This window comes from Chlamydotis macqueenii, chromosome 5, assembly GCF_036417535.1.
Source record: "Chlamydotis macqueenii isolate bChlMac1 chromosome 5, bChlMac1.mat, whole genome shotgun sequence".
In the NCBI taxonomy this organism is placed as follows: domain Eukaryota; kingdom Metazoa; phylum Chordata; class Aves; order Otidiformes; family Otididae; genus Chlamydotis; species Chlamydotis macqueenii.
In genome coordinates, this window is record NC_141560.1 from 54,118,070 (window position 1) to 54,144,286 (window position 26,217).

General features: G+C 44.8%; 1 protein-coding gene across 14 annotated transcripts; it reads left to right on the forward strand.

Moving 5' to 3' along the window:
• Positions 1-443: 443 nt before the first annotated feature.
• Positions 444-26,217, forward strand: C5H11orf24 (chromosome 5 C11orf24 homolog). Of its 14 annotated transcripts, XM_086748246.1 has the most exons (7): positions 450-582; positions 1,359-1,586; positions 2,509-2,586; positions 2,671-2,779; positions 18,465-18,703; positions 23,028-23,144; positions 24,310-26,217. In XM_086748246.1, the coding sequence occupies exons 5-7, from the start codon at positions 18,547-18,549 to the stop codon at positions 25,548-25,550; spliced, it is 1,515 nt and encodes a 504-aa protein (XP_086604372.1). In that variant the 5' UTR covers positions 450-582; positions 1,359-1,586; positions 2,509-2,586; positions 2,671-2,779; positions 18,465-18,546; the 3' UTR covers positions 25,551-26,217. The 14 variants fall into 14 exon arrangements, with proteins under 14 accessions (XP_086604374.1, XP_086604372.1, XP_086604373.1 ...); XM_086748247.1 differs by lacking the exon at positions 2,671-2,779; XM_086748244.1 differs by lacking the exons at positions 2,509-2,586; positions 2,671-2,779 and adding an exon at positions 4,548-4,688.

Below are 26,217 nucleotides of genomic sequence, written 5' to 3' on the forward strand. Positions count from 1 at the left end.
CCTCGCTGGCCTATAGCTCCCCACTGATGTATCCCAGACCGAGCTCTAAAACAGACACGAAATTGCTGTGGTGCACACTTAGGGCAATTCACACGTAGTAACAGCAACCGGCTTGGCTGCTGCAGCTACAGAGAAACGACAGCACGGTCAGCGCTGCCACTCAGCTCCCTCGGGGCAGGGGCAGGGGCACCGGTTACAGCACTGCCCTCGGCCAAACAACGCGCACCGCTGCCGGTACCCCCTCGCCACTTCCGCCCCGCAGCAACGTCACTTCCGCAGACAGGTAGCCGCCCCCTGCCCCCCCGCGCCTCGGTGTTTCCGGGGTGCAAAGTTCCGCCCCCGGTGGCGAAGGGGGCGGGGCGGGAGGGCAGGGGTGCGGCCGGGGCGGGGCGATGCGCGGACTGACCAATGAGAGGCGGCGGGGGGCGTTTCCCGGGCGGGGCGCGGTCGTGGCATGTGGCGGGGCGCTGGGCGGCGGGGGCGCCTCTCCTTCACCGTCCCCGCGGGGGCCGCGCCGGGCGTGCGGCCGCCTCCGCCGGGGTAAGGGCTGCGCTGCCCCGGGGGCCGGGCCTCCGCCGCGTCGTGAGTGCGGGCTGGGCGGGGGCTCGGCCTGGGCCTGCGGGGGCGGGAGGGAGAGCGGGAGCGGCGGTGCCGGGGCCCTCCGGGGGCGCGGGCGTCGGTTTGAACGGCTGCGGGACGGGGACGGGTGGCCGCGGCCTGCCGGGGGAGCGGGGGTGTCGGCAGCCGTTCCCGTTAAATGTGCCACAGAAGTTGCAGATAAACCCGCCGCTGAGCGATCGCGGGAGCGGTGGCTTTCCGCTCGTCCGTTGCGATGCCACGCGTGTCCGTGCTCGGAGGTGATTCTGGGTTTGGGGGCGCGGGAGCGGAGGAAGCTCCGTGTCCTTGCGGGGAAGGGAGCTGATTGACTCAGCAAGTAAGTCGCGGCCTGAAATGTCACTTTTTTAGGCCCTGTGGGCCCCTGAAAAGCGTGGTGTCTGTGGCGGATCACCCTTGCGCGTTGTGTCACGAACGGGTGAAAATACCTTGGGTCTGAATAAATTATGTCGAGCGCATACGACTGAGATTGCCTTTGTAGGTGTGTGGTATCGTAGTGAAGTATTTTTCATCTTCTCGTGCCTGAAGGAGAGGTTTTGGGTGGGTCTAACCGTACCCTGGGCCATGTCAGCCAGGTCTCGGCTGGGATCCAGTAAATGGTGGGAAGAATAAATGCTGGTCTTTGGCAGGGCCCTCAAATACGGTGTCCTGCAGGGATGTCCTGTCACAGTGGGTCTTATTCTGGTGGCTTCGGTGAATCCCTTAACTTTGCCCTCTGCTGTTTCCCAAACTTTGTCTTCCAGGATTGGCAAAGAAAAGTCCTCGCTCAGGATCCTGTCAAGTGCGATGCCTTGCTGTGCTACACGTTAGCTGACTGAATCCCTGCCAGGCCTGGTTTTGCGACAGCGCTCCTGTTTCCTGATAAAGTGAGTTGACTGACTGCTTGCTGGAGGAACAAACCCGTGGAAATACCAATCCTCCCCGCCTCGAGCTAAGTCGCAGCCTTGCTGTGTGAGGTAAACCCACTAATGGTGAGCATTTTGTACTCTTTAGACCTCAGAGGATCTGTGACTGCTCAGTAGCTTTGAAAACTGGGCTGTAAGATGCATGTTGATGCAGGGTCTCTCTCTCAAAAGTGCATGCGTTTCTGTATTAATCTTACTTGCCTACCGTACTCATCCGCTACTCTATATGCTAATACAGTCCATTACCTGGTTATGAATATTTTAGAAGGAATCTGTCAATTTTTATTAGCTTTCACGTCTGTAGTAGATTAATGCACTCCCTGTGCATGTTTGCTGCTTGTGCTGCTTGGTTCTAGTTTATATAGATGTATGTATATATCTGTATAAAGTATATATACACATATGTATTGTTTTAGTACTTTTCTGGGGAAATTCCAGACTACATGCCTCTTAACATGTTGGTGCAGACATCTTTATTTCGTGTTTTAATTGTGAATTCCCTGCTGGATTTATAAACCCATCTGCCAGAACACAGACTTTGCATCTGGTTGTCTGCTATTGAAATTCTAATTGGCACATCCGTGCAACCTGCATCCTCTGCCTTCTAAGGGAAGTCTCCTGGCACAGACTTTTCAAAGGCGATGGGAGTAATTTGCAAGCAAAATTTCAAGCTTCAGTGATGAAAAACATCCATGCTGAAGGCCTGATAATGTGTTTAGAATGTCTGGCTGCATGCCCTGGGTTACAAGGTTAGGTAATGTAGCTACTTTTAAACGTAGTAGCTGACTTTTTCAGTTGTATGTGACTGACTGAATTTTCAAGGGGAAATGTCACAGGGACATTAAGGAATGGAGATGTTTGTTTAAAGCAGTGCATGCTGGAAATGTCCAAAACTTAGCTTGAAGAAACTATGAAGAATTGATTTGTTTGGATGGAGTGTCTTGCCTCTTTCTGTTTTTCCTTTTCTTTTCTTTTTTTTTTTTTAAAGGCATGGCTAAAACTTTCCTCTGTGAAGCTTTTAGTGTACAGTGCTGCTGCTGTCTCCCCATGCTTCGTCCTGGCTGAGGTGTGTGTTCTGAGTGTTGCTAGGCTTATGGCTCAGAGCAGTCGCGTGGATGGCTGGGTGTCATGCGCGTGCATTTCCTCACAGCTCTTGTCTCCATGTGGAGATCTCCTACATTGTCTGCATGCATGTGCTGAACAGCCGTGCTCGGACCCATCTACTCTGACCTGTTTCTGCTCTCATCGCTGGACCCCACGTAAGAGCATGTTCAGGCACTGCTAATGTCTGGTTTAGATTTATCCTTGCCCTTTAATTGTTGCTTTCTGTTCTATACAAACTTCCAACAAAAGCAGGTGGCAAAAACTGCGGAAGTGGATTTTAATGCTTAGTGGAAACACTTAGCTGCTTGCTGTTGTGCTGTCAGTTTATCACTGAAATGAGGTTTCCTCTGGGCAATTCTGAATGTTGATCAGTGTAGGTGCCAAAACTTCTGGCAGTCTTCCGTTGCCTTTGCTGGCTTTGTTTTTCCTTGTCGTTGGGGGCTTGGCCTCAAGGATCAGATCTTGGGTTTCAGTGCTGAGAGGTTAGGGTGCTACTGCACCGACACTGAGTTGGTGCTGTGCATTGTCATTGGACAGGACAGGACAGGACTGAAACGCAGTCCCTGATGGCCGTGTCGTGGTGGGGGAGCTAGTCTTCAAATGCACTTTGCAGAACGCAAGGTCTCTGGAACGGCAGCATGTGAGCCTGGATTTTCCATCATGTCACTTCCTCCGAGTTCACATGATAACTAGCCAACCATTTGGAAAGCACATTGGGTGCTTGTTTGTTTGTTTTTTCTTGTAGGGCAGTGTGGTATGAAGAAAGGAACGGAGCGCAGAGGGCCAGGGATATGGGTACTTGTTTGCTTGCAGCCAGCTGAACCATCCTCCAGTGCATGTGGCAGGATCCACAGTCTGTCTGTACATCTTGCGTCTCCTTGAGGAACCAGCTGGGTCCTCTGTTTGAGCAGGAAGCCATGTCTGTGCGATCACTGTGGGTTGCAGTTGCATGCCCAGATTGTCTCTGTACGTCGCCACAGCTCCTGTCACCTCTGCTTGGGGAGTCTCAGTTGAGCTGTGTCGCCTAGAGAACAACTAAATTGTGCTCTGCAGACGTGGATATGGAGTGTCCAAGCCCCTATAGCTACCTCCACTGTTCCCTAAATACACCGAGAGAAAAGGGGAGGTTGTCTGTACAAGGGCCTTTTTTTTTAATTTATTGAGGCATTCAACAAGTCCTCTTCACAACCATTGCTGCTTCTGCCAAGGATGACCCTCTTTGCTGCTGGTGGTCTGGGAGGGCATTGAGATTGCCTTCCCTGAGCTCCAGCTGACTTGGTGTTGGGCTTGGAAACCTGGTTATGCAATAGTTCAGCAAAACACTCGAGCACGTACGTCAGATAGAGAAGGTGCAATGGGTTTAGGTTTGTTTTCTTTAAAAGAAAATAAAGGAGGGGGAAAAAAAGTTACCTGATGAAATTTACATTGAATTTTGCATGTGTGTTTGCATTGGATTTATATTTGTTGGCTTGGGAAGACTTTGCAGCACTTTAACTAAATCTGGGTTTAAATCCACTTAAGTTAAACTCCCAATGCAACTTGTGCGTGGAGACCAAGATGAAATCTCATTAATTTTAATAGGATTAAGCATGTTCTTTTGTTAAGTCGTCTTCTCTCTCTATCTTTCTTTGGCTTCTCTGTGTTAAAAAGCAGGCTAAACCTTTCCACTCTCCATCTCTTTGTCAAAATGCTTTGACAATCTCAAAGAAGTGGCTCTCTGGTTGCATACAATAATATTTTACACTTTTTTTTTTTCCCCTATGCTTTCGGCTGTAGTCCTACTGTGTCCAGGCTTTTATTGGCTTTTGCTTCCCCTAAAGGCACAATAAGTCCTTACACCAAGAAAACAGTTACAAATGTTTGCCTGGTAAGTTTCTATACTCAAAATCATTATTTTTTTTTTCTTTTGCTCCCTCTGGACAGATTTGAAACTGTTGTGAAACAAATCCATTGGTAGAGGGAAATTTTGTAGAAGTCAGCAGGAACTGAGCATGTGCAGATGGATGAGGGCAAAATTCATCCCTGTTTATGAACTGGGAATAAATTGAAGAACAGAGAATAAAGGTAGAAGTGTCATGAATGCAAATTGATTGAAGGAAAATACTAGGGATCCATTTAACATTAAGCAAGCCATTAATTGGAGAGGAGGCTACTTCATGCATTTTTGCTACCTCTTCACTTCCTTATTTCTCAATGTACATCATCCCCTGAATCTTACTATTGACTATTTTTTAGTTGTGTGTGATTTATGTTTTGTATGTGATTTATGTTATGTTTCTGTTCCCCCTCTCCTTCAGAAAAGACAGACCCCACAGCAGCTATTTCTGGATGTTCCTGAAACACTCTTAATGACACTCTTACTCAATATCTGTTTTCATAGGAAAAGTAGGCTGGTTTGTAGCTCATGCACTAAGCTGGATTTCAAGAGGCTCAATTTTCATTTCCAGCCCTGACCAGTTCACCCTATAGCTATACGCAAATGGCTGAGTCTTCTCACATCTATTTTTCCACTCTGTGAGTTAAGGGAGGGTTGTTCTACCTTACCTACGCTCTGCTCTTTCAAACTAATGCCCCTATGGACTGACCCCATGTTACAAAGACTGGGCTGGTGTATTTGTGTCAGCAAAGCTCCTTTACATCATCATCCTTTTGATGAAACTTTACATCATCAGCCTGTCTATCTGCTGGCAGTAGCATCTGGACTTAAGTTCCCATATCTGATTAAAAAAGGAGAGCATGGTGGGAAAAAAAGCTCTCTAATTTTTTTGCCATAAGATAAACAGGAAATTGGCTTGGGGGCTAAGGATGGGTGAGAAATGCCCAGTGATAAGTTGAAATTCCTCATGTGCAAGCAAACAGATTTACTCCCTAGATCTCTACCCGCAGTCAATCAGTGCTAGTCTAATTGTTCACTTAGTAAGTATTGCTAGAAACATTTTTGCTGCCTTTCTTAGCTGTGCTCATCAAGAGGTTTTTTTCCTGCTGTTAACTTGTTTTAAGTTATCATTTCTTCCTCTTTATAAAGTTCTTCATATCCTAGCTGATCTGGAAAGATGATGTTGTCGCTAGGATTTCACAGCAACTTCTGTGAATTTGAATGTGGGTTTCTGACACTCTTTGACCTGATGAGGCTTAAAAAAGGAGCAATGTGCTTCCCTACTTTAAAAGAAAGCGTTCTGTACCTAGGTTTCATTTAAAAAGAAGAAAATTGTTTGGAAAATATCTCATTCATGGGCATGATGGAAAGTGCTGCAACTGCAGGCATGACCAGCTGGTCTGAGTGTGAAAACTTGAGACCAGCTTTGAAAAGAGCAAACACACTCCCTCCTCAAGTGTTTTATTATTAGTCCTTTTTGTTAATGAATCTTGATTATCTAAACCTTTACAAAATGCGCAAAGCCTATTTAATCTTTCCGTTACGTTTTATAGGGAGGATTTTGTGGGATTGCCACAGTATCTTCCTTGGTTTGTGATACAGATGATGTAGTGTTGTTACAATATTTGCTTAGGCTGATGAATCTCAGATGCTTTCCATGCCTGAAAATGGTCTTCATTTGCAAGAGCAGCAGCTCCTGCGTTGCCTCAACATGGTACTGTTATGCCGAGCTCCTTTAGGAACAAGAAGCGTAAGTGCTATGATTGAAGACCCCCTCTCACCTGATAGTGAGGTGCAGCATATGCCCTTGAAGGTGGAAGTTCTTACTGACAGTGCGTTACCTAGAGGGAACCTACGAGAAAGCTGGAGAGGGACTTTTGACATGGGGCGTGTAGTGATAGGACATGGGGTAATGGCTTTAAACTGGAAGAGGGTAGGTTTAGATTAGATATAAGGACGAAATTCTTCACTGTGAGAGTGGTGATGCTCTGGACCAGGTTGCCCAGAAAAGCTGTGGATGCCCCATCCCTGGAAGTGTTCAAGGCCAGGTTGGATGGGGCTTTGAGTGGCCTGGCCTAGTGGAAGGTGTCCCTGCCCATGGCAGGGGGGTTGGAACTGGATGATCTTTAAGGTCCCTTCCAATCCAAACTAGTTTATAATTCTATGAAAAGCATGGAAACTGGATTTGTTTTCTGTTTAGCAAACAGCTTTTGACTGGATCCAGTGTATTCACGGATTCCCATTTCTTGCTTTTCTGTCTGTTGCAAAGGGAGGGAGGATTTCTAGGCTTTGAAAGTCTTGTGATGTCTAGAAGCTGGATATGTGTTGGTGCAATGAAATCCATTCAGCAAACAAACAGCTGTAACAGAAGTGAATTTCTGGTGCTTTTTGACCAATCCTTATAAGGAATAGATGGATGAAAGAGAGTTTTAGAATAAGATGTAAACAGAAAATGCTGGTGTGGAATTTTGTTGCTTTCCCCCCCTGCAGTTTTTGGCAATATCAGCAATCTTTCTGGGTGGTATGTTCTCCACTTGATCTTTGACCCCTCTGAAAGTGGAAACAGATGTAATGCAAACTGTGGAGTGGGCAAGCTGTCCCCTGGGAGTTGACTGAAAACTGCAAACCCTTCTGCTAAATGAGCTCTTAGGTTATTGCATGTCTTGTGACGAATTTGTTTGCAGATCCATATTGAAATCAGTAAGATTACACCTGCAAAGGCTCCTTCTGGAGTTAACATACACGCTCCAAAATTGTGATGGGTTAGGTATATCCCATAGCGTGCTCAAGCATTCATACTGACAGCTGCCTCTGAGCAAGATGCAGTGAATGCCATCCCATGAACATACAGCTGTAACGCTGGATTTCATATGGCCATTCATCTGCATAAAGGATGTCTGGAGAGAATTTGTAAATAAAATACAAATTTATTTCAGTATTTTTCTCTCATCTCGAGGAAAGTTATTGCCGGAGGGAAGTGAAGGAGATATGCAGCACCTTTGAAAAGCAAAGACTGAGATGGTGCAGTTAAGTGGTTAGAGATTGATGTTGTAGATGTTAATATGCGGGAAGAGAGAGTTTTCTATCTTGGCCTATCAGTGCTAAGCAAGATTTAACACATAATTCCTCTTCAGATGTCTGTCATAAAGAAAAAAAAATCCTCAAAACCAAAACTAACCCCAAAAAACCCTGACCCATGCTGTGAACATCTAATCCTCACTGCAGGACGCTTTTTCCTGCTTCGTTATCTGCTTTGGCAGATTTACCTCTTGATACAATTTCAGGCAATTGAAGTGGAGCTGCCCTCCTGTAAAGCGGCTCAGATGCCCGAGAAGCTGAGTGCTGAGACAAGCTGGATTTTTTGGGGAAGCTGGTGGAAGCAGAAGCACTGCTTTATAGGGCAGAGGAAGCCTTTAATTTCTCCACACTTGCAAATGAAACTCGTGAAGAGCCTTCCACTGAATGCTAGAGGTACTTGACTGTTCAGTTATAGCCAAGCTCTCGGGGAAAATCGGTGAGTTTAAAGTGTGAGCTGTTACAATAGCTTTGTTACACCCTCCTGTGGGTGCTTGCATTGTTTGAGAGGCAGCAGGTAAGGGAGATGGCGTCTCCTTGCTCTGTTGAAGCTCGTGCTCCCAGTGTGTCTCTGGCATCATTGCTCTGAACTGGGACCCTGGACCTGGCGCAGGGCCGCTTCTGATGGAGACCCCTCCTTCTCCATGGCGGTTCACCTGAATATTATCTTCACTCTGCCTCCTAAAGTCCTTGTGGTTACTGACATTAGGATAATAATTTATGTACTTCCTGATGATGAAAAGGTGTCTGATACAATGTTGTCAGGCTTAGAGCTGTGTTTTCAGGTTATCTCATGCTTTTGCTAAATACATAAATGTTCTGTAGCCAAGAACAGGTTGTGCAAATGTTTCGTTGATGACATCTAAAGCTTATTGCTAGCTTTAGGTGCAGGCTAACCGTGCTAGATAACGAGACACACAACTCAGTCGCAGCTTCTGGTCTCGGAGAGGTGCTGTCACAGTGTCCTGGTTGGAACTGCTTCTTCCATAAAGTGGATCATGCCAAGTCTTTCTCCATTAAAAGCAAATGCATATTATTTTTAGTACCGTGACAGGTTTTGTAAAACTTAATCCTTGATAGATTGAGATTTGCTCTGTTGGCTCTTGCCTTATAAACCTAAAGACAGATTTCTGTGCGAAAGGCCAAAGTACCTCTTTTAAAGAGGTGCTTCAGAGTTTGTTTAAAAAAAAAGAAGTGAATGTTGGAATTTCAGAGAAGAGCTGGAAGAGCTGAGGGTTCTTGCCCAACATCCAGTGGACATGTTCTTTCTTTTTCTTGTTTGTTGAAGTTTGAAAGTTGATGGCTTCATGCTGGTGAAGCCTGAATGCACACCAGTTATTAACAAAGAAGGTGAAAACCTGTCCTCAGTTGCAATGTTCCTTCACATTGCTTTGCCAGGGCACTTTGTGCCCAACCATGCTTTAAGGCTAGGAGAGCTAACTTTCTTTGCCTCTTTAATTTTTAGCCTTTTGTAAGTGAACATTGGCATTAGATTTACCAGAAACAACTTGGGAAGTTGCTCTTCCAGCTTCTTACTGAGGTGGCCACAGCCTTCCACAAAGCACCATTCTCCCTCAAGTCCTGAGAAGATGCTGATTGAGTAGTTGAACAGTCTCTAACAGGAGCAAGAGCAGCTGAGAGCATGAGGGTGGGTTTGCTCTTCTGCATTTATAGCCTTTTCTCATTCCAGGCTTGCAGAGACTCTAGCAGCCAACTGGATTTGGAGCAAAAAGTGTGGTTTCGTAGGCAGGATGTGCATGTTAATTCAAGTGTGAATTATTTAATTGTCGGCATGTCTTTTGTTTTGTGTCTGATTTCGTTCTGCCACAGCCTGTTCCACCTGTTGATTCCTGACCTGTAATGGTGTTCTGCTGCGATCTGATGATATCAGACAGGTTTGTATAGGGTTACGTTGAAGCTGAAGTCTTCAAAACGCCATTCAGTGTATTGAAGTGAGCGGTAAGAGTTATTACTTGTATTGTGGCTTTCATGTGTTTGTCCTTACCCTTGTTTTTGTTGTCTGTACTTGGACAACCTCCCCCAGGCAGTCTTTTGACCTAGATAATTAGTGTATGCTGAGCTCATCTTTGGACCAGAGTGGGCTGATCTTGTTGGTATTTTGGCTTTTCTAGTTCACTATTGCCCTCATTACAGGATCGGAGTATCTTTGGCATAAAATCAGTAGCCAGAAGTTTCTAATGGGTTCTATCTGTGCTGCTGCTTTTAGGTCACAGCTTCTGGAGGAGTAAGAATAACCTCTTGCTTTTGTTTTGAGTTCAGGTGTTAAAAATTGAGAGAGAGGTTTCAAATTTGTTTTTTCTGTATTCTGTTGCTCTACTGCTGAGCAAAAATTGAAGACTGAGATAAGCATGGAGGCATCAAAGAGTGCTTCAGAAAATGTCTGTATTCAGAGCCCATATGTCCAGTGAAACACAGAACACGAGAGAGATGATGGGAGAATGTGCAGTTTTTCACTTATTTATCTTTGGTATAAGTTAAACTGGTGTTTGTGATAGTTGTAATTTCTCTTGGTGAGCTGTTCTGCTTCTTGTCCGTAGGTGCCCGTAGTATTCCATAACCCTATGGAATAGTTTTGGGGTCCTCTTTAGCAGCATCAGCAGCAGACAGAGACAAACAAACCTTCCATATTGAGCTCAAACAGGTTCAGAGGAACCTGCCATTGCCTGTGCAGTCTCCCTTCCATGCATAAGGGGCTCTTTAAAAAAAGACACTTGTATTGGAAAGGCTTTGAGGAGCTCAAACCAAGCTTATTTTACTTGGACCTATTAATCAGTTAGTATCAGGACTCAAAACTTAAATGAGTTCCTCTGAAACTGAAAAGAGGGAACCTAGAACGTGGTAGGAGGGCACAGGTGCTGCCCTGTTGCCACATAGGAGATGAGAGCCAGGAGCTGGGCTGAAGGACTTCTACAGATGCTGCCTTGGCAGCTGTGGACATCCATGTGAGTAAGGAGAGGGAAAGAGGTTTTTGCTCTGTTTCTGATGACCCATAGGTTTAAATTCAGGTTGGTGCATGACTTAGACTTACTGGCTGTGAAGAATCTGCCACAGGGAAGGCCAGCAAGGATGAGGAGAGCTGCTATTGCATTTGATTCTCTCTTAGTTTGGAAAAAAATAGGCTTGGCTAAACTTCCCCACCCACCCTGCCCTGTGATTTCCACATATTTCAAGCTGTCAAAATCTCAAAGCAGGGAGACATGTGCCAGCAACCTTCATTTGGTATTGCTATAAATGCCTTCCTAGCTTGGAGAGTTTGGGAAGAATCTTTTGGTTTCTCCTAACATATATATGGTGAAAACCTCCCCAGTATCATATTGCATTGTGATAATCTGGCATGTCTTTTTGCTGTGTCTCCTGGCAGACCTTCCACATAAAGCTACCTTTGTTTTTTAAATAGATGTGTTAGCTTAAAAAGAAGAAACCTCCTATGATCTTGGAGCCTTCAGGTTGTTTTGCTTGTGAGGCTGAAGTTGCTGCTTGTTGAAGTCTGTTAGGTCCAGACTTGGCAGTTTGGAATTTAATAGCACCTCAGGCACAGCTTATTCCTGTGCACGTACACTGTGCTGGCTGCAGCTTCTAATGCCATCTCTCAGCAAGCATGAAGCACCCATGCTGCAGAGTACCCGCTTCTGCAGGCGCTTAGGGAAACCAAAATCCTGAGCTTAACTTTTACCCTTCTTGATCTCCTTTGCTCTGTATTAGCTCGAAGGCTGCAGAGTTCATGTGGGAGCCGACTGGGATGGTTCCTTTGAGGGTCTTGTTGAAAGCTGTTTAATTGGAAAAACATGGTACGAAGTGCCCTGCATGTGATCTCCTCTTCCCAAGAGACAACAGCATGTCTGAAAATCTGCTCACTGCTTCGGGTGCGGAACAGACCGGGGAAGGTTGCAGCTGAGCCATAGTGCACATTCTTATTGCTTGGAGGTATTTTTATTGACAGATTTATTGTCTGGTCACAGCTTTATGCAGTTAGCCTTTGGCAGTTAACTTTTCTTTATATTAAAATGGGATTGTTGCAGATATTCCAAAACAAGCCACATTTTCATAAACGAAATAGCTGTCTGGTCATTTTTCACAGGAAAAGTGTCCCGCTGAGTAATACTTCTCACCATCTGAACTGCAGAACGTGGTACTAATATGAGTGAGAAAGGATGATGGATGGGTGATGCTGGTTTTGGGGTTTTAGGCTTTAACATTTATTTTCTCAGAGGCAAAGTGTGATGGCCGTGAAACCGCAATGGTGCAGCATGGACTTCCCTCATCAGTAGGGCGACAAATGCATAAGCTGTCTGCCTTTTGCCCTGAGAGAGGAACGTGGGTGGGTAACTGAGGCGCAGAAAGATGGAGATGGCTAAAGCTGATAACATTTATAACAAAACTAACAAAAAAAAAAACCCCAAAAAAACCAACCAAAAACCAACCAAACCCACCCACAAAACCCACTGTGGCTAAATGTGCCAAAGATTGTGAGTCTGTAGCCCTGCATCACTTCCACAGGATGCTGGAAGCGGGGAAGGAGCCTGAGCTCGGGTTGCGTCACTGTCAGACATGGGCTCTAACCACTAAAACCTCCTTCCTCCCTGGGTTCCTGGTAGGAAAGGAAGATCCAGCAAGTTGCTGAAAATCTTGAACCTGAAGGATACAGCACTTTTATAGCTGTGTGGATGAGGTCTGCTATTCGGAGCCTGCAATTAATCCACCTCTGGCATGGGAATGGCTTTCCATTCCTTTTGTGGGAGCGTGGTGGCACTGACACTGCAGAGATGCTGTTCCTCGTGAGTTTTGCACAACCTTGGCCCTGTGTAGTATAACATGCCTGTGTCAGCATGGAGCATGAAGTGCTTTATACTTGAGAAAGCTACATGTGTCAGTCAAGTCCAGGTGTGATTGAAGAGTTTCTCAGCAAAACTTGGCATTCCACCTCTTTGAAAGACACTTTAAGGTGTTTCTTTTATTCATGCAGAGCATCTTGAAAGTCCTGATCTGTTATGTTTGGCCATTTATGAGCAGAAGAATGGATTTTCTTGCAGGGAGTAAGTGTGGCAGCTGGAGAAATACTTTAGCAGCTGCAAACTTCTTTTTAAAAGCACCATTTCCACACCAGCCTTTCAGAGGATGCAGCAGCCTTCTCAGAGGCTGTCTGCTCAGTGACATTGGATTATTCCTTGCTGTCTGGCTTAATAATTCATATCTAAGTTTGCCAAACATGAATGAGTGTTGGGTGCACTGAGCAAGGATGCTGCCTCTGTGTTTTTGACTTTGTTTGCAGCTGTTGGCATCTTTTGGCTCATTCCCTGGAGCTTGTGGATGCTGCTGTGGCCATTGCAGTCACCTTTCCTGTTGTTCTTAACAAATTCCAGTGTGATGCAGTCTGGATGCGTGGACTTCTTGGCTTTGTAGGATTCTTAAAATCTTTTTTCATGGACGTGGATCAGGAGAAGCATCAGAAAAGGCAGCAGCAGACCAAATTGATGTCCATCCAGTACCCTGCTCCGCCTGTTGCAGTGAGGAGTGTGGCTGCTAATGTGGAGGGACGTGCCAGCTCTTCCGTAATACTTGGCCAGCTGAGCAGTGTTACGCTCTGAGGAAGTTGTGTGGTAGGAGAAGGAATATAAGTGATGTTCTTCTGGATCTGAGCTGGCAGCGTTTCTTCTCTGAATCACATTTCAGAGCGTGTGTAACTTGCATCCCACAATTGCAGCAGATCAGCCTTGAATGCTCTGCTGGCCTCATGTCAGCCCCAGGTATTTATCAGATCCAGATTGCTGGTCACCATCCTAGCCTGGCTGATGTATCTTTGAGATAAGACTCCATGATTTCTTGGCATATTTTTCCTTCAAAACTCCCTTGGAAAGTATGGAACTATGCACGTCCCACCTTTGTCCTTCTCTCAGAGGATATTTTATTAATACTGGACATGGTGGGGGCATGGTGAGCCTCTATTGGGGCAGCAAGTGGACCTTTGACCACTGTATCCTGGGTTTTCTCATGAAGTAGGAGTGCTTCATGCTGTGCAGGCATCTTGGGAAGTCAAAGGAACTGTGTCCAGACCAGAGATGTGTTTCCTCACTGTAATCTCTAATCCTTCTCTGCTTCACAACCTCTTTTCAGTTCATCCTTCGTTATTGATAGCACATAACGTTTTGTAGAAACAGCTTTGTAACTTGTCGTTAACTTTATTTGGGAGCCAAAGGAATTCAGTGGCTCTAAAGCTGCTGTTCAGAGAATGATATAACTGCAACTGGTCCTGCTCGGCTGATGGTGGGTCAGCCTCATGTGCCTTGCTGCTGCCCCTTCTGTCTCCAGACCTATCCACATGTGCAACTTCAGCCTTGGAGATAAGCTTGGGAAGCCAAATGCTTCTCAAGATTGCAGCACGGATTCCCTGCCTCCTTCGTTCTAGCCTTGATTTGCAAAATGAGATCTGCTTGTCTTCCCCTTAGCAAAATCTGGTTTAATTCTGGTTTTCTAAAGAGTGAAATATAGCACTTGTTTTGAGGGCTGACAACACATGAAGTGTTTAGCAGCAATTGCAAGTTGAAACCAGGCCTTATGTCTTCTCAATTTGATGAGAGAGTAGCACCACTGTCTGCATTGTTGTTCTACTGAGAGTAGAAGATTATTTTGCAGCTGTTTGACCTTATTTCATGCCTAATCCATGTAGGCTTGTAAGTGTGAATTTTGGGGCAGCATCTGCTGGCTCTTCAATGACAGCTCGAAGGAGCATGTGTTGCCCTAAATGATTTGCTTTGCTCACTTTGTACCTGTGATCCCTAACACACACACTCCCTCTTTCCATATTTTTTTTGTCTGTTTCTAAATCTCTCCTTTTATCTTGGTGCAGTCACACTGCATGCACCTTGCAGCTGCTTAACCAGGAGCAACTGAGGCTGGCTGGGAGGGCATGGAGGCAAGGGGTTTCTCTTCCAAAAGCTTCACTCTTCTCTTTCAACATCACCCCAATCAATGTTATTTGAAATAATACTTTGATTTTTTTATTTATTTATTTATTTGGCACAAATTCCTTGGCTCGAGCACAGGGAGATCAGCAAGAAGGGAGGAACAGTTCTGAAACCCGGCAGGCAGTGCCCTCTGGATGTGTGTGTACATTGCAAAGTCATCAGTCATTCAGTTGTTGACTCGAAGTTATTTTGGTTTTCCAGCATGCTTGCTCCCTGCGGAGTTATCGCAGCAGATGGTAAAAGTAAACTTTTTACTTTTCAGAGTGTAGTCCTTTCCCAGGTTTTATTTGTTGCTGTCTTTTGTGGTTTGGTTTGACTTTTAATTTCCGTTGAGGATGCTCTACAGAAGGAGAAGGTAGTGCTCAAAGAGTAAAATTTGCCCTGATTTCTCAGGTTATCCCCTCACTGGACTTGGAAATTGACTGTTTGCTTGTCTGCTGTACTTACAGTCTGTGTCTTGTGTTTGTCCACTTCACACACTCACTCTGCAATTCATAAAGGGATTTTAAATTTAAAATTATTTTAAGCTTGTAAGTTTGTACTGAGCGCCTTGGGGGAAGGATTACCAGCTGGCCCCTGAGGAGACCATGTTTACTGAGAGGGAAAGGAGAGACCAGCCTCTTGTGTCTGAGCTCGGCGTGTCCGCCCAAACCAGCGCTGGCCTAATCCAGAAAGGCTTCAGGTGCTTTGAAAGAGGTGAGAGGCATTTACTGGGATTTTACTTTACTCTGGAGCTGTTGCAGCCAAGTGGGATCAAAGTCAGCTGTGATGGGAAGGACTTCTGGTGGGTTAATGTGGTTGGGGGTACAAAGTGTCTCTGTGCACAGCAGACAGACAGCTGCGTGAATGCAACAACTGCTAGGCACTGAGTGTTGCCAGCACTTGATCTTGCAAATGTACGTAGTTCTTGGATCAGCTGAGATTAATTAAGATTATTTTATTTGTCCTAAAATACAGATTTTAATTCTAATAATTCTAGTATTAATGTATAACTATAATGCTGCTCTATCTGCGTTTCCTAAATGTGGGGAAGATGTTTATTCTTTGAGGGTTGGTTAGTGTATTTGTAAAGGTAGGGAAAAAAAAAAACTATAATACGAGGGTGCTCTGTCTTTGTATTCATTACTGTTATTCTTTACTATTTTCTTTAAAATGGTAAATGCATGCATTATTGCACAGCCAATTCATTCTCAGGGTCACTTCTTAGGCTATAAAATATTGCTTCTTGTGAGCCTTTTACCTTGAAAAGGGACAGCAAACATAAGCTGGACTCTCTTTAAAGTGTAACATTTAACCTTAATGATGTAGTTTTTATTTTTATTTTTTTTTCTATGGGTCAGATACTGCTTGCTGAATCTCTGCCTGTGAGCTGTGAATTTTACCAAAAGTGCACTAATTTCTGCATCACTTGGTCGGAGTGCAGGTTGACAAATGATGCTCTGAGTGTCTTGGTGAAGTACCTATAGTGTTCCTGGGAAAACCAAATTGCTTGCTTTAAGTTGAAGGATTTGGAGTTTAAAGCGAACTTTTGGTATCTGTCTGCTTTAGGAAAATCTCTTGTGGGCAGAGTATTTCACATCTTCCCTTGCTTTCCCCGTTGCTCCCAGTCTTGTCAACTGGAGTTTCCAACTATTAAACTACAGCATATGTGAAGAGTGACAGCAGAAGTGCACTAAAAGCTAGGGCGAACTTCTGGAAGTGCCTTGTAATTCAGAGCAGTGGGAGAAGTATTGAAGTTATCTTGGCTGAATAACACCGATTCATATTGCCAATTCTCAGCCAAAAATGCGGGGCTGCTTTCCTGAGCAGCCGATGCCCGTGTACCGTGTTGCGGGGGCTGCGATTGCATATCGCACAGGTCATCTCCTCCTGCACTGATTCTTTCCACTCCCGCGGAGGTGCGCTTGGAAGAGCAAGTGATGAGGAGGAAGGAGCAAGGTCAGCCTGCGCCATGCATGCGCTGTGCGAAGCAGGAGCAAGACCCCAGGAGCTGGTGCTGGCTGGACACCTGGCGCAGTCTCCGGTGCGCAGGACTAGATGGGGCTGGAGAGCTGCCTTTCCCCGCCAAGACTGCTATTGTCAGGTCAGACTGAGAAATATTCCCAGCTGCCAAGCAGGATGACCCAGGCATGAACTTCTGGCTGCAGTGAGAAACCTGCTTGCGCAAAGCGAGCTTGGTGCTGTGCACACTTACTCTAGGGAGAAAGCAGCAGAGGAGCGCATGAGCTAAGGTCAGCGGTGCAAGTACCCAACTGTCCAGTCCTTTTGGGCTCCCCTGATCTCTGGGAGAGCAGAAGACGTAGAAATGCTCCATCTGTTTTCAACAGGCAAAATAACTCTTTACTAGAATAAGGAAAAGGGCAGGAAGGAAGCTTTGAGTTCCTTAGGGAACTTGTGGAGTGATAAGGGATGCTGAACTTGAGGCACTGCATTTTAGTATCAGGTTTTGTTCCCACCTTCAAATCTTTGATAGTGCAATGTGGACCTGTATGTTGTGTGTCCTCTGTGAAGCTTGGGGTAGCTGTTTATATTTCACCCTTTTACAGGCAGGGTGGTTTTGAGGCTAAAACTCTGTTACCCTGTTTGGAGTTTTAGGGTGTAGAGTAAGGAGGAAAATTTGGAAACAAAAGCTTCATGGTATGAAGCATTAAAATGTTGCAATCTGGGAGTCAAAGCTATTAAATGTTATTTTGGGCTTTCTTGGAGAAAAAAAGGCTTTTACTCAGATTCTTAAATTCACAGCCATGGTTGGGACTGAAGTTGAGAGCTGAGAGTGAAACTTCTTGCATAGATGGCTAAATCAGGGTCTTACGCGTGTTGCTGATGACTGTTGGATGTGTCTCACTGTGCTATTTATACCATTCACACATGCTGCTCATTCTGTGTTGTGGACTGCCTTGGCGTCTTCAGCTGCAGTCGTCACATACACCTCTGAGATGTCACGCAAAGTTGAACCTCAACACTATTTGAAGACCTTTGTCTTCAAAACAGCAGGATGAGGGCTAAAGCTTGTTTCAATGATGAGGAAGAGTGTTGCCCTTAAAAACTACTTAGGGAAGCGACTTACAATTGGTCTGGTTCAGGCTGAACTGTTTGGAAGCTCATATAAAGTTTTTAGAAATCTTGGAAACAAGAGGGTAAGACCAGGTAGAAGCTGATGAGCTGCTTGGAAGGCAACGGGGGCTGCTCCAGTGACTTCAAGGATGAGAGCCCATCCATTGGGACAGTGTCTTGTGTGTGCATTGGTAATGAAGAGAAGACATGGCCTGTTTTATTGTTTTGTGTGGGGAAATGAAGGCTTACTGTGGGTGTGAATCTTCTTCAGTAACAGCTGATGTGTCTGTGTAATGTCTTGGAAGACCTGAAATATTGGCTTTTGCTTGTTTTCAATCAAAGTTTCTTTTAGCTTTTGGCAATAAGCAAAAAAATCAAAGCAAGAATCAACTAAGGTTGATACTTGGTTTTGACTGATTTGGTGTAAAGGCAGGGCAAGGACTGTAGTTCCCCATATTACCAGTGTGCTCAGGCTGGTGCAAACCCTTCTGCTGAACCTGGGAACAACACTAAGGGTTCCAGAATAAGCCAAAAGGCATCATGTCTGTGCTGCCTTTCTGTGCTTTCAGTTTGGCTTTGTACTCACAGCTTCTGACTTCAGCTGTTCTCCGTTGGAGCCTGAAGGAAGAAGAGTGAAGTACCGTTTCCAAAGAAAGAGCCTCTCCATGAATTTGGGGATGGTCTTTTCTCTTTCTGCCTCTGTCTCATTGCCTGTAGCTTGTGTGTGATGATACTTGCCTGCCGTCTGTACGTTTTTTTTTTTTCCATTCCTCCTGATAGGATTGTGTTTAGTAGAACACTCTAAATGGATATAAATGGATCATTTTCTCTTTCTTTTCTTTTTTTTAATAGGTATATTGCAGTGGATCTGAAAGTGATATAAGAAAGAATTGCTCCTGGGAAGAGAAGCCTCCTTGCAAGGCAAACCCTGAAGATGTGGACTGCCATTGTATTCTTCCTGTTGATTTCCTTCTGTATATGCGAACACAGGTTTTTTGTCCTGAAAGGGAGAGGAGTCCGTGTAGTGCAAATAAACAGGCTTACAACCGAAAAGCAGTGCAGGCAGGCCTGTCAAAGCCCAGGTGCTTCAGGTGAGGTTCCTGTCCCTTGGCTGGAATTCCAGCTGGGTTTTCTGTTCCTTAAAGGTCTCCTCTGCTCCCCTGACAACTGTCTGTCTTAATTCCAGTTGTTTACAGGCATTTACAGTTACGGCTTCTCTGCGCAGTCCTGTGGTGCTAAATAACTCCTGACGGCTTTGGTTAAATTGAATCCAGAACAACCATTTCCCAGGGCCCTTCTAGCTTCCGTAAGAAACAGCGTGCATGTGTGCTGGTAGCGTGCAAACAGTGTTAGGTCATTTGACTTGAAGAATGACTATTCCATGCTGCCAGATGTTCGCAAGTGAACAGTGCTGTTGTAGACAGCTGCACTGGAGTGAGCAGTCTTTGCTCACTGGTATTTATGTGTGGCTTTTTCTGCCTTAGAAGAAACCAGTTGTATCATGCACACCAAGCACAGGGTTAAACAAGTCTGGGGAGGTGAGTCGTCTTCTGTCTACCTCTGAGATGTCTTTAAAAAGTGTTAAACTTCTAAATGAGTCTTTCAAGGCTGTCCTTATGAAGGACCCTATGTTATCTAGCTGCACATGAAAGCCTGTAGCACCTACGAAGAGCTGATGATGTTGTGGTGAAGATGAGACCTGGGCTCAGACGGATGAAGGTCTGACAATCACATTGATAGGAACATCACAAAGATGCCTTTTTTTAATGCCCAGTGGTTTCAAACCTTTAATTTAAACATGAGATATCCTTTTGTAGTGGAAAGAAAGCACCTTTATAAACCAAACATTTTATTCAAGAGGTAAAATATGAATGGGTTTGTCTCCCAGGCACCAGAGCTGTGAAGACTTCTGCTTCTGCTTTTTAAGGTGGTAAACCCTAGAGAGATGACACACTCACACTGACTGTGCCAGCATTTAGGGTCTGTAGTACTGCATGTTTGTCTGTTCTGCCTCAGAATCTCTAAACACTGCATGTGTCATCTTAACCTCCTGGTATCTTGAGAAGGGTAGAAAAGGTGCTATCAGCTGCCCCTTCCAGGGGAGGAACATAAAGAATTTACTTAGTCTGTGATCGGGGCTGGGAGATTATGTGAGTACATGCTTTGCCTGGTTGCTGACTTCAGCCACTTTCTGTCTACCCTTCACCTTACTCTCTCCTGACGTGTTTTGTGCAGAGGAAGTCCAGTTGAGTGTTAGCTTGGATGGGCAGAGGGGGTTCAGCCTCTAGAATTAAGTGACTCATTCCACCTTCAGGAAACCACACAAAACTAAACTCAAAAGCATAAACCTTTTCAGGTTTTACATTCTGTGTTAAACCCACTGAAGCAATTTAATTCCTGTGTGTTACTTGGTGGCCAGTCTATTGCACTACCTGGTGTGAAGGGAGATGGAGAAGATACAAGCTCTTGACATAAGTGTTTAGCCATGTGCAGAGAGATCATTTAGAGACAAAGACCTGAAATGTCCAGGGTTTTTTTGTGGGGTTTTTTTTATGATGAGCTTCAGTTTTTAAGATCAGCTTTACTGCTCTTATTCTCCATTCCCACCTTCCCCAAGTGTATTTATTTTTGTGCTTTCTTTCATTACAGACATGAGGCCTGAGGCTTAGATGTCAGAACAGTTACACCTATGTAACTGTCAGTAAAGGAGCAGTGGCTGTTATTTTTACAGCTATTATAGTGTTAAGTTGCAGGCCAAGGTTGCATGGGGAGATGCCTTCATAGCTACATTGCTTGGAGAAGTGGAAAAATAACATTCCTGGCTGGTTAAGCTCTCTTCTATAGATGTAATTTATAGCCTTGCTGACATAACACCACTAAAAGGAGTGCAACTATCACAAAAATAACCGCTTTTCCTACTACGTTCACATCTCAGATGTGCCCTGCAGAAAAGGGAATGGTTGCTGGTCTAGCTCTTCCAGCATCGCCTTCGAATACCCACACCAGAGGCCGGGATACATAGTTAGCAAACTAACATATCACAAAATGATTGTACCAGTATCGTGAAGCGGTTTGACATTTCAATTACATGCCAATAAAAGCAGCACAGCTCTCTAGGGCTGACAGCATGGGTAGTAGCTGTAACCTCTCTATGTTGTCTAACGCAATGGGTTCAAGTCTCCAGATGCTGCTAGGGCAAGTGATATACTTGATGGAGGAAGGGCCCATCTTGGCAAAGGTCTGTCATTCCAGGATTCCCACATCCCTGGTGAGCATGGTGAATCCGTGGTGGGAGGTAAGATAAGGTCATGTTCTTCCTTTTGTATCTCCAGCCATATTCAGAGTTATCCTAAGTTTCTTCTGTGGTGGCCAGTCCAGGGCTGGCGGGGAACGTCTTGGCCATCTGAGCAGTCTGGCTCTGAGAACAGAGCCACTTGGCTGTAATTCTGGGCTATCGTGCATGCTCTGGGGAAAATAAAGGGAAAATACGACAGCTGCAAGAGCAAATATTCCTGCTTCCACAAAACTTACCTGGCTTCTGCTTGCCTTTGGGCACCTGTGATTTCTTTCCAGTAACAGCAGGCTTAAAGAGGAAATAAACCAGTTTGTAAGGCAAGACCTTGGTGTCTGCCTAGATGGTTTCCTTTCAAAATAGCTCTGAAGAGCTTTTATTGTCCTCCCATTTTTTTTTTTCCTCCTTCCCCTGTCTCCTAAATTGGAAGTGAGCAAAAGGAGCCACTGGGTGGCATGTATCTTGCAGTGGACACAGCTGGAGTCTCAATCTGGAGTTGCATCACAGGGAGTTTTTCCCTTCCCAAGAAGTGAGAAATGGCACAATTAACAGTAGTAGATGGTCTGCGTTTCTCCACCAGCATGGCTCGTGGAGCAAGGGACAGGAGGTGGGACTGGGAATCAGGTCTCATTTCTGAGGAGCGGGTTTTAATTTCTTGAAGGGCTGCTGCTGTTTCTCCTGCTCTGTGTGACTGTTTTGAAGCTTTTTATTTTATTGCTTTTTAAGTACCATTTTTTTTAAAGACTTTGAATTATTTCAGTCACTTTCTTAACATTATATCCAAGTCAGTAAAATTCCACCTTTGCTAGTTTCTTTAGGGCTGTCACAGCAGACTGCAGTTGTTGGTACAGGGATTTCTCCAGGTTCATAAATCTTCCACAAGCCCTTTTAATAACTGTGGTAATGTAAATGCTTTTTAATGAAAAGTTCAAGCTTCCCATAGCATTAATCCTCAGTGAGTATAACTCTCTTTGTAGATAAGAGCTTTAAATACAGCCGTATGTGCCACATAGACGTGTTCTTTGCCCTTTCTAACACGCCTAGCAAAACAGAGAAATTAATTTCTCCCACTGTACACTTAAGTTCCCTTTAATCCACTGATGGGTGGTCACCCGGGCACACATCTGCTTCATGCCAGACTGAGCACTGTGTTATCTTCTGTGGTTTTTTGTTACAGCACGTGTCCCAGAGGTTAATTGTGTGCTACTGTGATACTACATAAAATCATAGCATAATTTAGATAGAAAGGGACCTTTTGAAGGTCTCTGGTCCAAACCTGACTTAGATCTGTCTGTTCCAAACCTGATGGAGTATATACCATCTCTCTGGCCTCCAGCCCAATGTTTGAGTGCTCTCGTGGTGGAAACTATTTTTTCTCCCTTGAAGCTGAGTTGGGATTTCCTGTAAACCATCTGCTTCAGCCCCTCAGACATCTAGTAGTCTCCCTTGGACTTGCTCCAGAATGTCAATACTGCTCTTGTATGCCGAGGAGCCCAAAACTGGGCACGCTGTTTGAGATGTCTCCTCAGTGCTGGTTAGAGGAGGTTAATTCCTTCCCTCACAGGCCCAGGAAGAAGTTAGTGAATTCAAAGGGCTGCCAGGAGAGACAGTTCCTGCTGTGATGGGTTTATTTAGCTTGTGTTGGAATTGGACTTACTAAAAGACAATTTCTCTGATGTGTCCCCTGGCTAACGATATCATTGTTCAGCGAATGAAAGGTGAATTTCTGTGTAACTCAAAGCACTGAGATGAGTTAACAGTGCTAACTCATGGGTGATGAGATGGGTGTCTTTTCAGTTTTGGCTCACTTTTTTTCCCCATTATTAAGACATCTAGATGAATGCTAGCATTTAGATGGGTCCAAACTGTAGTGCCCTCTTTTTGTCCCTGTCTGGGTGAATGAATTGCTGTTGTTAGGAGATGTTGGTACCAGAAGACAAGCAGCTAGGCAGGCTGCAGCTGCTATATTGATTTCATTGGCTTTCCAGTTATTTTCACTAAGGCTGAGTCAGAATCCTTTTAAGGCCAGACCTTCCAGCTATCTTTTTTTAAAAAATTATTTAATTATAGTCATGAAGCAGTGTGTTCAGTGTGTAGTGACCCATTTTCTCTGGTGTTTTCAGGTTACCATCACTGTAACTGGTCTGTGCCCTACCAGAATCGCTGCCTCCTCTTGCAGTGTCACCAGCTGAGCGTGTGCCAGAATGCCGGACCGCAAGACATCAAAGATCTGCTTGGAGGTAACTCCGTGCTTCAGGCTCCTGCTAAATCCAGGATCCTGGTCCTTTTTGCTGTCAGTGTCTACGTTTAGTCCTTGACTGGCTTCCAGGTGGGGGAGGTGGGTTGTGAAATTCCTGCGGGATGGTTCTGTAGGTAAAGTCAGTTCACTGGGAAGACGGTTTCACTGGCCTGGTAAGGGCTCTGGCACTTAGATGTGCATGATGTCTTTGGGTAACAGCTGCAAGAGTTGCTCAGTAACAGTTTGTCTCCATGTTGAAGACATCATTCATTCAAGCCATTTGCACTCCACACACTGTCCTTTGGGGAAAAATAAAGGTGTAACATATAAATATATTTTTTAAGAGAAAGAAGAATGTCTTGGCATTGTTTTTTTTTCTGACATTGTCAGGATTTTGTGCCAGAGGCATTAGCCTGCTTCTATAATCAGAGCAGCCTTGGCAGCAATTGCTCATGATGACTTGCCAGTGCCAGGGTCTTCAATTTTAATTAAGTGACACAATAACAAAATGGAGCTTGGTGGTAATTGGGGAATCAGTCTTCTACAGTATATTTCAAGAGTTTGCTGTACCCAAGTTTAAAAAAAAAAAAAGAAAGTTTGTTCATGATTCTTTTGGGTTGGCAGTGGTTTCTCTGCAATGTAGCAACCAGACCTTTGATAAGCAAATCGGATTTATGTCACCATAAATCTAGATCACTAGTCGTGAAGGAAATTCTCCCAAAGTATGAAGGTGTAAGTGGAAATTTCCGCTCAGTTTTGAGAGATGAAAATTATGAATCTAAGCATGAATGCTTTGGCGATGCTGTGTAACTTTGAAAGCACGAGTCTTCTCAGGAGCTGGCATTCGTAATGCTGCTGCTGTTGATAATGTGCTTCTGCATTACAGCTCTGTACTTCATTGCTCCTCTCTTGTGGAATTAATTCCCTGCCTGGGCAAATGCCAGAGGTCTGTGGCAAAAAAAACCAAACAAAAAATAAAACCAAAAAAACCCCAAAGGGACGGGGTCTGAGTTTTCATGTTCTTGTTGACTTCAGAACTGATTTATTCCAGTTGTACTACATGTACTGCAGAATACGTGTTCTGGTTTGCATGTTGGGGGTATGAGGTTGGATTTGAGCTTGAGAGTTTTATTCTTATGAAACTCATTGGTGTTGTCTTTTTGAAGAAATTGTCAGTGGGAAAATGGAAACAGTCCTGTTTCACCACCAAAGCTATCCACAGAAAAAGGAGAGGATGGTGAATGCACGGGTTGACCAACACAACGTGAAAAACCTGTTTTCCTCAACTGTTCAGACTCACAAGATTCACTTGAGGCATTTGCTTTTCCATGGGAGTGAAGATGTAGCAACAAATACAAGAAAACCAGTTGCAACCGCAGCGACCACCACCGCAGCGACCACCACCGCAGCGACCACCACCGCAGCGACCACCACCGCAGCGACCACCACCGCAGCGACCACCACCGCAGCCACAGCTGTAACAACAAACATTGCAAACGCAACTGTCCTCACTACAGCTTATGAAACAACTGCCAGAGCCTCAAACACACATGGAGATTCTGGTCTCCTTGCTGAAACCATGTCATCCACTGCCTCTTCTCCCACTTCTGGTAACATTCCTGCTTCTGCTTCCAGCCATGTCATCGACCTTGTGACCACTGCCGAAAAATCAGGTAGTAGTAGCTCTGCCTCAGTATTGTCTCCCACTTCTACTTCTCCTCCCCTCACTGTCATTTCTGAAGCAGGTACTCAAATGCCTCAACCAGATCAGTTTAACCCAGCCACAACCACCACCAGCACTCTCCACTCTAGTAGCCCTGCCACTGTTGGAGCTGGCCCAAAGACACTGAGCGCAACAGTGACCACTTTCATCTCGCAGGATACAGGAACATCTTCCACTGCTTCCACTCGTGCCACGGCACTCACCCCCTTGGAGAGTTCACGCTCTGCCAATCCACCCACTGCCATCACATCACTGTATCTAGAGCCAGAAACAAGTACAGCCACAACATCCTTGAGTAAATCAACTTCTCTTCTGGGCTCTACGAGAGGTGCCACAGTTTTAACTACTGCCTCTGCAGAAGAAACTATGACTGGGCATGGCATAAAGTCAACATCTCACATTTTTTCAGCAACCACAGCTCCAGCAGATGCACCCAAAACAACAGCTTCAGGCCTTGCAGAAACTCAGGACACAGGCAATGAGTATCTTCTCATTGCTGCCCAGCCCCTGACTCAGTACTTAGTGGATAAAAGTTCGCTTCTTGCAGTGCTTTTAGTTGGTACATTTTTTTTCATAACTGTTATAGTTCTTTTCCTTATGCAGGCCTATGAGAGCTACAAGTTGAAGGATTACACACAAGTGGATTACCTGATCAATGGAATGTATGTGGACTCAGAGATGTGAAAGGGTGGGGATAAAACAGGGGGCAGAGAGATGGAAAGGAGATTGAAAGCCTGCCTGACTTGTTTTTCTTTCCTATTTGCCTATAACGCAAACTGAAAGTGCTTCCAAATTTACACTTCTGGTGCAATTGAGGAGAAATGCCATGTACTGTATTAACAAAAAAAAATAATTTTTTATTCAACCATGCAACAGGTTGCTGTATATAAAAAAAGTTTTATTTTTAAAACTTCCATAATGCACAATAGCTTTGGTGATTATTTTTCATTGCAAAACAAACCTAACAAGGGGTAAGCCATCATCCTTAGAAAATGCTGTGGCGCTTTTGCAACTGTTTACAGTGCAAGTTCCTTGTGTTTCATTTGTTTCACATGTGCTTCTCTGAAAACAAAGCAAAGGATGCTCTCACCTTTTGTGAAGTGTTCTGAAATCGCCAGATGAGAAGTGTGGAGTTTTGCTGCAACAGGGAACTTTTAATCCAATGTGTGTCATGTTTCAGTATGCTCCTTGCTTGTAAAGAGGTCTGTTTACAAAGCCTTGTAAACTCTGTTTACTGCTAACCCAAGAGATCTTTTCACCATGGAGCGAGTGACCGTGCCTCTGCACTTAAATGATCTTATTTTTGTACTCACTTAATAAATGGGGCCCTGGAAGGGCATATCTTGTTGCA